This window comes from Solanum tuberosum, unplaced genomic scaffold, assembly GCF_000226075.1.
Source record: "Solanum tuberosum cultivar DM 1-3 516 R44 unplaced genomic scaffold, SolTub_3.0 scf00489, whole genome shotgun sequence".
Lineage (NCBI taxonomy): Eukaryota > Viridiplantae > Streptophyta > Magnoliopsida > Solanales > Solanaceae > Solanum > Solanum tuberosum.
In genome coordinates, this window is record NW_006239412.1 from 80,085 (window position 1) to 92,286 (window position 12,202).

The 12,202-nt window shown below is 32.8% G+C and overlaps 1 protein-coding gene across 1 annotated transcript; it reads right to left on the reverse strand.

The window, feature by feature from the left end:
• Positions 1-4: 4 nt before the first annotated feature.
• LOC102605498 (probable arabinose 5-phosphate isomerase) lies at positions 5-4,491 on the reverse strand. Its single transcript, XM_006364315.2, has 3 exons — positions 3,539-4,491; positions 2,467-2,690; positions 5-511 (listed from the first exon to the last, which is right to left on the reverse strand). The coding sequence occupies exons 1-3, from the start codon at positions 4,184-4,186 to the stop codon at positions 355-357; spliced, it is 1,029 nt and encodes a 342-aa protein (XP_006364377.1). The 5' UTR covers positions 4,187-4,491; the 3' UTR covers positions 5-354.
• Positions 4,492-12,202: the final 7,711 nt, after the last annotated feature.

Genomic DNA, 12,202 nt, shown 5'->3' on the forward strand with positions numbered 1-12,202 from the left:
TCTCTTTAAAAGCATCATTTGCATAATAGAACACAAAGACATTGATAAACAATGTCAAAGAAAAGCCACTCTCAGCAATGTAGAGTTGCTACAGATCTCTAAATACAACATTCGATTAAAACTATAATGAATAGAGGATCATCATTATCACATTCTCCCTCGTTGTACATTGTAACAGGGCACAAATGATGAAGGGTACAGAGCTTTTGCCCAATCTATAAGTCCAATAACATGACTATAATATTTTACTACTAATATTCATCATTGCTATAGGAATAAAATAACATCAGCTGAAGAAAATAGGGTAAGAAACCCAACAATATACAAAAAGAATTAATGATAATGTCAAGAACTTCACAAGCCTGCTGAGACCAGTCCATGTAAGGTAACAATACCAATCAACACGTTATCTTGATCAATAACTGGCAAGAACTGGACTGGAGATGGTGGAGATTCCATCTTCTGCATTGCATCAGCTGCCATAGCATCTGGACCAATTGTCCTTGGTTTCCTGAAACACAAAGTAAGTGTATAGAAATGTTTTAATCTCGGAGGGTAACTATTCATAACATCTGGAATAAGTGTCATTAGATTACTCTTCATCCAATAAAAACTATGTTAATGTGTGAGTGTATATACATTGCCATCTTACTTTTTCAATATAGACCCATATCAAAGTTGTGCATCACATGCTTAGCATCATCATGTGATAGTGAGAGATAGAAGGAAACAGAATCAATTATATACCAACATAATTTCTCAGAGAAAAGATGAGTGCAGACGAAAATTCTTTTATAGAAAGGGAACATATAATATCAGAGGAAGAGCGTATAATGATATCATTACTACTACAACTATTAACACCGTCAGGGGCCAGAAAATATCCTATCAACAATGTGCTTTAGAGGCAGAAGAGCAACGAATTATTTTTTCATAAGCTAAATAAAAGGCAGAAGAAAAGAATAATTCTTTGCTTCACATCTGGTAAGTCAAAAGACGCCATCCTACTTGGATTGAACGAGGAAGAAGAAAGTGATGTCGCAAAATTCAAATTCTAATTGGGAGGGAACTTGAATATTGACATCCCAGGAAATATCCAATGACTTATGCAATGTTTATAACAGTAATTTACAAGGATCAAAAGTCTGTATCCTACCTTATGCAAGAATTTTAACAAGAGAATACAAACCAGGGCCTGATACATGCTAGTCAGGCTTGAAAGACAGAACTAAATTAGATGATCTGTTTTATAAATCAAACTAAATATTTGTTTAACAAAAATAAATTAGTCCATATGATGGTTAAAAGAGGCTCTATAAAACTAAACAACCAATTTCTACGCTTGACTGTTTCTGTGATGGTGGTGGAGGGGATTGGGCACTGTGACTTAGGTTCAGCAGTAAGGCAGAACAAACGTGAGGGATATGGGATAGGCATATGTCACAAGCAGACAAGTTTCAATCACACTTTGAGCCAAGCATGGTATTTGAAAAGAGAGGGTCAAGAAGCAGGCCCTTTATCTGTTTGCGGGGTATTGAAGAAGAAGGCGGAGGTGAGGGTGGAAATGCTGGGATTGTTCCTGCTCTATTCCACCAAAATTGCAGCCTAATCCCAACTTGTGAATTCTATATAGTAATATTGGCCATTTCTATGCCCAGTTTTCCCGCTTGAAGCAATACACTGAGACAAATATGAGAGTCTCCAGTGATACTTGACACTTGCATATGATTAATCAATTACTTCATTTCAACCGCTGCACAAACAGTGGCCGATCAACCGACATCATTACTACATCTTGCCTTCAGCTAGTGCTATAGCAGATCTTTATGCAAAAAGGCATACATTCTTATTGGAACAATATGCCACTGATACGTCTGTGACACAAATTAAGAAGGAATTTGTAGATAGACTTGAGGTAGTTAAACAGTATAGAAAGGCGAATAAGTATAGTTGGTTGTTGCAGAGATTTGTGTAATTAGAGTTCTATATGACGCATAACTCTCTTAATACCTTTCTTAGAGGGTGATTAGGGGATTGAGTGCTCTTTAGGTGTATTTGGTTTTTGTTTGTTAATGGTAATTTACATTGGTTACCAAAAGAAAAAATAAAATATGCCACTGATATTCTGGAAAGGGAAAGATGACACCAGGATCCTAAGTTTGACTGCCAAAGAAAATTAAGTGCCACGCCATATGTTAATGGAACACTAAGATCTATTTCCCTACCATGACATCAGCAAAAGTATTAAAATGCTCATGACCGTACAAGGCTAGAAAGGTTTAACCACAACAAAAATGTGCTTGTCGAAGAATTGCTCTTTTATTCCTAAAGGAATTATGTGTCTTTCGTGGAAGCAATATATCTTTCTTCCTTTCTACTTTTCTTTTTCCAGATGTTCTTTTTCCCATTGATAAGGTCTTTCGGTGATGACACAAATATACAACAAAGATACAAGTAAGAAATTACCTGTTACACATTTCTCCAACTGTAAGCTTGAAGATTCCTTCCCCGCTGGCTTTCAATGTCCGACGTAAATCACCATCGGTGAATGTGCCGAGCAGATGAAACTCATCATCAATAACAAGAAGGCACCCGCATCCTTTGCTTGTCAGCTCTACAAGTTGATCCATAATAAGATCTCCTTCCTTGCAAATTGGAAGATCTTCTTTCTTCTTCATCACATCTCTAACCTGCAAAATTAGATGGCAAGCTCAGGAGTAAGATGAATATTCAACTTCAGCTGCATAAACTTTTACCCCCTCACTTGTTGCAGTAATACAGTTTCCACAAGTTATTATACCCGTTTGGCTCAACCAGATGAACACATACGAAAAATTGATGCAATTCTCACAAAACGGATTAAAGTTAAGGCAGCTAACCAATCAATAGTCATTGTATATCAAAAGATTTCGTGACAATGAGAAAATCAATTAGGCATTCTTTGAACAGTTTCTGGGGGGCTATAATCTTCTATTGAGGGTGAAAGAACCAAACAGACACCAGAATCCACCTCATCCAAAAAAAAAGATACCAGAATCCAACAAGTCCTTAAACTCGCCCTCACATCAATTGCAACAGACAATAACTGCCTATTGCAATTTAATAAAACACAAGCATTAACACTTAAAATAACCTTCTAACAGCCAAGATTTGGACAAATAAATAACCATCCAACACCCAGGATTTGGACTGATTACCATGCATTTGCAAAAATATAAAAAGCTACGACTAAGCAAATCATACACATAAAGGTACATAAAACCAAGAATATTGTATCTCCCAAGTCATTTTTCCAAGGCCCAACAGAAACAACAACAACAAAAAACCCACTATAATCCCACAGGTGGGATCGGGAGAAGATAGTGTGTATGCAAACCTTACCCCTACCTTGTGATGGTAGAGAGGTTGTTTCCGATAGACCTTCAGCTTAGCGAATATTTCCTAGATCTTACTTCAGAACAACAATAAATACAGCAAAAAAAGATTACACTTCACAAGTGAGCATTCAGAAGAAAGGAATGATATTACTCTTCCTCACCTTGAAGATCAAACTTTTCCCGATCCTCCCAGCAGGGTGATTGGCAGCATACTCCTCCCGGCTCAAATTCCTCGCCCCCATCAAAGCAATCGCCACGGTATCTCCAAACACCATCTGAATTGCAGTAGACGTCACAGGTGCCAAATCAAAAGGGCATAATTCTCTCTCTAGAGGCAAATGCACATTCAGATCACACACACCCATCAAAGAATTAGGCTTTACCGATGTAACCGAAATCAAAAAGACCCGTTTCGCCTTTGCACAAGGCACAAGCTTTAACAATTCTTCCGTATTCCCACTCTTGCTAAACATAACCAAAACATCTTGTGGATCCAAAATGCCAATGTCTCCATGAAGGGCATCAACAGGGGATAAAAACCCAGATTTGATACCGAGAGAAACAAGGGTCTGTGAGATTTTCTGGGAAACAAACCCAGATTTCCCAACACCAGTAAAGTAAATGGTACCTTTGGCATTAAGGAGAGTTTGGGTAAAACTAAGAGTTTGGGAAAGATCAAGATTTTGAAAGAAATGATTGAGATAATTCTGCTGGGCTTTGAAGAGTTTAAGAAGTTGATCTGGGTCAATTGAATCTTGCTTTGCCGAGTGATGAAAGAAGTCCTGATATGGTGGTGGAAGAGACCCCATTTTTTTGGGTTTTTTTGGATCTTGATTCCTCTGTTTTCTCCTTCTCCTTCTCTATTGAAAGGTACTACTACTATTACTACCTCTGTAAATGTCTGTGGTAGGGCGAAGAAGACGGGAGAGAATGTGAACGGTTGATATACTTCAATTATTAACGCGGGGATTGAGAGGAAGCTGGTATTTAGCAGAATTCAGTGTAGAATATGCAGATCAAGTTGCTCTCTGTAATAACCAAGGATGGGGTAACGGGTAAGTAATCTTCATCATCTTTAAATAGATCTCGAGTTTAAAGCTCGGATACTGCCACCTTTGTTAGGAAATGTTTTACTGTCAATTTATTTTATTAGCGAAAATATACAATTAAAGGATGGTTGTTTAAGAGGCTGTTTGGATCCAAGTGGTGGGAGCTAAGGGTGGGCGTTTGGTTCTTCGATCCGATTTTATCAAACTTTACTTCGATTTTTAGTTTTTGATTTTTTAAAAATGTGCACTAAATATGAAATGAACTAATTCCGTTATTTTTTTAATTTTAACTCGATTTAATTCGATATTTCTTAGACGATTTGAGAAAAACTCACCTCTGATCATCTCGAGTTTGAATTTCAAAGGAGAAAGGAAAAAATTAAGTTTACGGTGCCACCCCAAATGAGCTGCATTACGCGATCATAATCCAAATTCGCTATCTTTCCAAACAACCGACACACTGCCTCACAAACTATAAAGTCATTATTGAAAGTGATATCCTAATGTTTTGATGGACATATATAATTATCATGTGAGTTTGATATAAACACTACAATTATCAATAAGAAAACTAGGAACTGAAATTTTAAAAATAAGCAATAAGGCATCCTGTTTAAACCAATAAAGTGAGGGACTGAGGGATCATTTGGTATGAAAGCATTGAATAACTATTTCGGAATTTATATAAAGCTTGATTGGAATAAAATCTCAAAATAACTTATTTTGAGATTATATTATTTTTTTATCCAAAGATTAAAAGTAAAATAATTAATTCTCGAATTACTTGTTCACCCGCCAAATGAGTCATATTAATATTAGTGATTGAATCAAAATTTAAAATTTAGTCCAAGTAATAAGATATGCTTTGTATGACAGTTTGGTCTGGTTAGAATCCAGTCGGGATATAAGATTAGTTACAAAAACCTTGTGCATATTTGTTCACAAATTTATTTTTTAAATGATATTAATAAAATAATATGAAATCATCTCATTAAGTATAAAATAAATATCTGATAAATATTATTAATCTTTCTAAATTTTAAGTGGTATTGATCAAATGATTTTAAATTTTTACTTTGAAATAAATATAATATATATTTGTATGGTAGTAAATCATCTCTTTTTTTTTTTTACACGTAGAGGTCCATTGAGTTTTACTAACATTCAAAATAATAAAACTATAACTAAAGATAACAAAAGCGGGTCTCATAATTTCAAGAAAATTGTACATTAGGTCTCATAATTTTGAAAAAAATTATACACTTATTAAATTAAAATAGAACAAAAATTATTATTTTTGAAAATGCACTTGTTGCTGAAGCAAACACGTCAATGAAGACGTGTGTGTCTGCTTCAACTTGAAACTCTCTCTTATATAATAAGAGAAACTTTTGTCATTTTAAATTTAATTAGGCTATTTTTTTTTTGTTAAAAATAAAAAGATCACAATCATTTTACCATTATTCATATTAGCGTGTATGGCATATTTCTGCTTATATACGGTTATATTCTCCTTATATTCAAGTGCTTTCAATTACAACACGTATGAATATATTATATGCATCATCTGCTCATTTATTTTATTTTTTATTATGGGTAGAAAGGGGATGTGCCAGGGACTTGATTATAGACCAAAGTTGACAGATATCTAGATATTAAATTTAAAGATGTTGACACAAATTAAAATAAAGTATTTTCTTCTACTTTAAACAATTTTCTAATTGTAAATTAAATTTGAAAATGACTCTTCTGAAAGATCTTTCATGTGTACAGTTTGTTTTTAAAATTTATTTTTAATGATAAATCTTTAGATGGACCCTTTACAACACCTAAATTACTTTTAATTTGCTAGATTTACATATGTTGTATCTTCTGTTTCTTTTTTATTTTCTTTCTTCAACGACATGATTTATTTGTCTACTTTGGATACCCACCACAGCATGGCATAAGTTTATTTTTTTCATATTCGATATTCGTTATTCATATTAGGACTTGATTAAATTTAAATTTGTGTCAAAAAAATTCACATCAGAAAATAAGAAGGACAAAATACTTCTTAACAAAGACGATTTCATACTCAACAGAGCTTGAAATTGAATTCTCTGATTAAGGATTAATAAGTACTCGTCACTATTTACAAGTCTACAACCCCCTATTGCAAGGGTCTTTGTTTATCTCTAATTGAGCTACTCCTAGGAGGATAAAATATGTAAATTGTGTAAGCATGTTTAAATTTTGACTTCACTCCTGTCCTCCTGACTTTTTTTAACTTTCCTATAGATGATACAATTCCTTTACTAAATATTTGTTTTTAAAAGAATGTTTTAACTTGAAAAATAAATAAATCATAAACTTTGTACTTATCTTTAATGATAAGTTTTGACAGTTACACAAATGCTATGTCATGTTTATAATTACAAATTTCAAGTTCTACTACCACAATAAAAATGTCACTATGATATGTCTAAGAAGTACAAAAGTATTCATTCATTTTAAAATTGTTTTTCAATTTGAAAATAATTTAACATTATATTTTCATCTTATTCAAAATATATTTTTATAGTCGTGAAAATATCATAACATTATTAAGAATTTAAGATCATAAGGGTTAAAAATCATGTATTCATATAAAATTATATATTTAAAATTACAATTTTTAAGAAAAACTTTGTACGTGTTAAATTGCGTCATATATCTACTAATAAAAAACGTATTACAGACTTGGAGTACTTATTTTGGATGATCTCATCATGTATTATATATGGACAAAAGCACCTGCCAATAATTTAATTACTTGACATGGTCCTCTGTGCAGTTTCAATTCTTTATATCCATCGAGATAAGCCGGTTACGCGGTGGAGATTTGAATTTGAAATCTCTGAAATTTGAATTGCTTAAATTATTGAATTCACCTATAATCTTATGTTTATGGTATTTAAAACATATAATTTCTTGTCGAATAAATTTAGCTCGGATGGTATTTAAGTGGAGAAGGGTAGAGGGGCAGACCCATTATCTACCAAGTTTAGAAGGCTGTGACTGGTCCAAAGGGCGGATCACAGACGGATTTCTCGGTTAAAAAAAAAAAAATTAGCTCGGATGAACACTCTTCCCCCTCTAGATCCGCCCCCGCCAGGCATGAGTCCTTAGAGGAACCTATCGAAATAAGGGCCCATTTTTGTGTGCTTGCGGCCTAGCCCAATAAAATAAGGACTAATTGTTTCAGTTTGTTGGGTCAAAAGAAGGGCCCAACTATACGGGTGAATTGAAAAATGGAAAAACTACCTATCTAGACAAACTTAACTACCATATATACATATTTTATCTCTACTTTAAAAATATTACATAGAATACCACTTTTTAAAAAATATACCATATTTTTTTTAAAAAATAATCAGATACATAATCCCTTTAAAAATGATGATGTATAATTATCTTAAAATTACATCTCCTCAATTAGTAGGACACTAACAATTCAAATTAATTTCTCTTTATTCTTTTCAGCCGTTTTCCTCCCCAATCCCAAAACAGATACCTCACATATCCCACCATTACTTCTTCTTCTTCATTAAACGTTTCCTTCCCCTATCACAAAAAAAGTTTGTATCTCATTCCCACTCCACACGTATCCCTTCTTCCTTAATCATTTTTATTTCTAGAATTTGGTATGACTTTCCATGGATTCTATGGCAAGTATGCTAAAGTTTTGGCATTTTTCTGTTTTTGTTTAGAATAAGTTATTGACATAAATGATACATTCGATTTTATCAATGATATTGATTAGGAAATCCTATTGAATACGCGTATAAAGAATCATATGTAACAAATATGACTCACATTGTGTAAAGAGGTTGTGATATTAGATATAACATTCATGTAGAACAGATACATGAAATAGTAGCATATGAATACTATTTCAGCTCCACTGCTCAATAGTAGGTGGAACCGACCCACTTTTGTACAAATTCAGATTCTTTTCATGATCATCAAAATTTAACTAAATCTATATGTCATACTAAACAAGATAAGTAATGTCATGAATTTAATAAGAGCTATTATAAATAAACAAAATTACATGTATAATCTAAGCAACCTTTTATATAAAGATAATCAAAATATAGGTTCATAACCTTACAAAAGGACAAAATGGGAATGAGAAACGACTTAGATACGTTATAACCACGTATCTTAATGTATCTAATAAAAATAACCTTAGCAAGTTCAATAAAAGGGAAATCTAAAAAAACTTCAGATGACTAATCTATATTAATCTTTTCCATGTCATCTGAATCAACAAACGTGTTCCTTGGCTTAGGCGGGTCTTCGTTATCACTGACTGAACCAAACGAGGCTTTTTGATTTCCATAATTCCATAAAAGTGCACCGTATCTCGAACGGTGTAGATTGACATCAAAATTTGTTAATGGTATCGATTGTCCATCAGTCAGATACTCAGCATATGCAGCTGATCAATATAATCAACAGTCCCTGAAAAATCAACATTAAATTAGTAATATGAACAATCATGACTAACCATAAGTAAATATATATAAAAAGCAAAGAAATGCACACATTGAACCATTCGACTGTTGAACAATATTACTTTGAAATATAATTTCAAAGGCATCTTAGACTGTTTTTCCATTGTACGCTTTAAGATTCAACCAGTCAACGCGTTCAGATTTGTCAAAGAAACCACTAAGAGTCGGATAAGAAGGCAAAATAAATGCAATCTTAGCAATCTCTGCTTTTATCAAAGAGTTGTGACCAACAGCCACACACGAGTCGTAAACTCTGATGCACCTGTCTTTGAGTTGTATAACTGCCAGCACCCAGTGAAATTCTTCCTTGCAATTAACAGGAATATACACCTCATCAACTTGATCCTAAGGTATACCAGCAGGTGTCCCAAAACCTTTAATGTATGAACAAATAGAATTTCCTTGGGTGAAAGCATTCTGACCAGGAACTTGAGCTTTATACGTGTGATAAATCTCATCCATGAGGGACTTAAAATGACACATTGCAGTAGTGTATCTGGGATTGCCGTTTGATTGGAACTTTGACTTCTTCCTAAAATAGTAGAAAATAACATCCATGTGCTATAAAAACAAAATAATAAATTGATGAAGATGATCAGATACATATTACAAAATGAAATCTGTTGTTAGTCTTAATACAGACAGAAATAATTTTGTTCCAGATACATAATACAAAATGAGAATATTTATGTCCGATTATTGAGATACATATCATATTAGGATCATAACAGTAACATAATGAATTATATTAAGAGATACATCATGTATCTAAGTTGTATACACAACACAAACTTAAAAGCTATGTAATTTTTTAAAAAAAATAAATAATTACCTCATCATTCAAATAATTGCCAGCAACTGACATGGTGTAAAATCATTTTTTTTTTGTCTTTGCAAATGCGACAACAAAGTCGAGATGTTGATCGAGATCACAATCTTTCTTCCTATAATGCTCATCCTTTGTTTTCCTGAAATGTAAAAGAAATTGGAATTATACGTTTCTAGATATAAATCAAACAATAAGTTTCTTACGATATGTGATACTCAAAAATAAATCACATATACTTACTTCTTGGTATGAGACTTTAGAAGCCCAGATTGTAACCACACAGAATATTCTTGAAACAATTCAAGCGGCCGGATGGGGGCCAACGATGAAATATGATTGAAATGGATGAATTTGAGAAAAAGTATCTGGTACAACTTTGGTGCTTGATCCAGATCCAAATTCAGTAACATATGGTGGTTTGTTCCATCTTCCAGGCAGCCTATTCCTTTGAACTGGCGTCTCTGTGAACACGTACTGTTGATGTACGTACAACAATTTTGGTTTTCGGTATTTGAGATGGAAGGGCACTGTCACTAATTAAAAATTCAGAATTGGTGTTTGTATCTGAAGGTACTGCACTCAATGGGAGTACACAGATTGGCTCCAACTGATCTTGCTTCTGTGAAGTTGATTTGTGAACTTCTGAATTGCTTATAGGTATGTAATTTGTTGCAACTGGCACGTCTTTATCATATTCATGTATTTCCTTAAAATAAATATAAAATCAGTCAAATAGACATCATATAGCTAGCTATCTGAATTACTTGTTAATTTGTTATACCTCATATTGACCTGCTTGATGTATCACGTATCCCACCATTGCCTTCCATCGTGTATCTGATCTCCATTCTTTTTCGAGTACAATCGATTCCTAATTGTGCTGAAATACCATCCACTAGATTGTTGTAGTTTGCATTATCTCTCAAAAGTATTCCATCAATTCTATAGTTTTCATATTCAATTTCACATACCCATGAACCGGAATGCCTCAACAATATTGTGATATTCGCCATAATCAAAGAAAATTCGAAAATTTAAAGGTTGAAAAGAATCTTAATTTGACGAAGAAGATGAAGAAGTTCAGAAAATAATTTGATATATAAATCGTTGATGATGAAATGGAGCCATGAATTACGTTATGGTTGTTATATCTCCCATAACTTACTCCTTCAATTAAGGGATTATCTCCCACGATTAATTCAAATTAATTAAGTAACGTGTATCCTCTCTTTTAAAACATGTATCCCTCCTTTAAATTTTAATAGAGTCATGTATCTTAAGGATTATTACCCATGTATCTTAGGAATAAAAAGTGGTATAGAAAGTAATATTGAAAACTAACGTGATTCCTAGTAATTTGGGATGTAAAGTAGTGGGAAATATGTAGTTTACCCTTGAAAAATAGCATCATTTTAGTGCCTCGTGATTCATGAACATATCATAATTTTAGTACAATCTTTATTTTACTATCATGTTAAATTATTTATGAGCCTAAGTATCAAATTAATAGAACTTGCATGTGCCAAATTATTTGCAAGTCTAGCTAGATTGAGAACTTGCATCTGTTCAATTGTTTTACGAGTAATGACTAGCGCGTCATATTTTAGTATAACCTTTATTTTCTTATCTAACTAAATTATTCACATGCTTTTCCGTGTCGTAGAACTTGCAAATGTTCAATTACTGTTCCCAAGTTACGACTCATAACTTTAATACATTCATCATTATTTAATTTTGTTAAATTATTCTCAAGTCTTATGGTTGTATCGCAAAAAACATTTTTATGCAAATTCCTTAAATGAGGACAATTCTTAAATAACGAGTCACCATATGACATTTGTATAGTAGACTAAAAACAATTAAGACAAACCACTTTAAATGGATAAAGTACAAAAATTTCATAAATATCCTTAGCTAGAAGCAGACAGGTCGACAAAGAAATACCTATTTTTGATCACCTCTTCCCTCATTTAGTTGTAGAAAATTTGATGAATCATTCCATAAGTTCAAAAGGAAAAAAAAGCAACATCCACCAAATATACATCAATAGAAACCAAAAACTTAATAAGCTAGAATCATACACAGCATGCCAATATACTCAGAGAAATGATTACTATTTACTACACATAAAGTTGCGTAGGACCAATTTGACATCAAACACGCTTTGTAACTACTAATTTTAATTATTAAATCGGTATTTAATTGTTGTACCACATGTACAAATAACAAAACCATAATGTACATAGGATACTTATTAAATGCCCAATCGTTGCTATCCATAAATAGCAAATTCTAAAAGTAGTAGCTTGTTGAACAACTTAATTATTGAAGAAGAATTTGAAAATAAAAGATGTATGCTACTCCTTATTCACCTTTTTTTTTTTTTTTTTTTTGTTTCCCCCCCGG

Excerpts from the sequence above, each read along its gene's own strand:
- LOC102605498 (XM_006364315.2), bottom strand. The coding sequence starts at position 4,186 with ATGGGGTCTCTTCCACCACCATATCAGGACTTCTTTCATCACTCGGCA. Across the intron at positions 2,691-3,538 it reads GGAAAAGTTTGATCTTCAAG|GTTAGAGATGTGATGAAGAA; the intron begins GTGAGGAAGAGT and ends CTAATTTTGCAG. Across the intron at positions 512-2,466 it reads GTTGGAGAAATGTGTAACAG|GAAACCAAGGACAATTGGTC; the intron begins GTAATTTCTTAC and ends TTTGTGTTTCAG.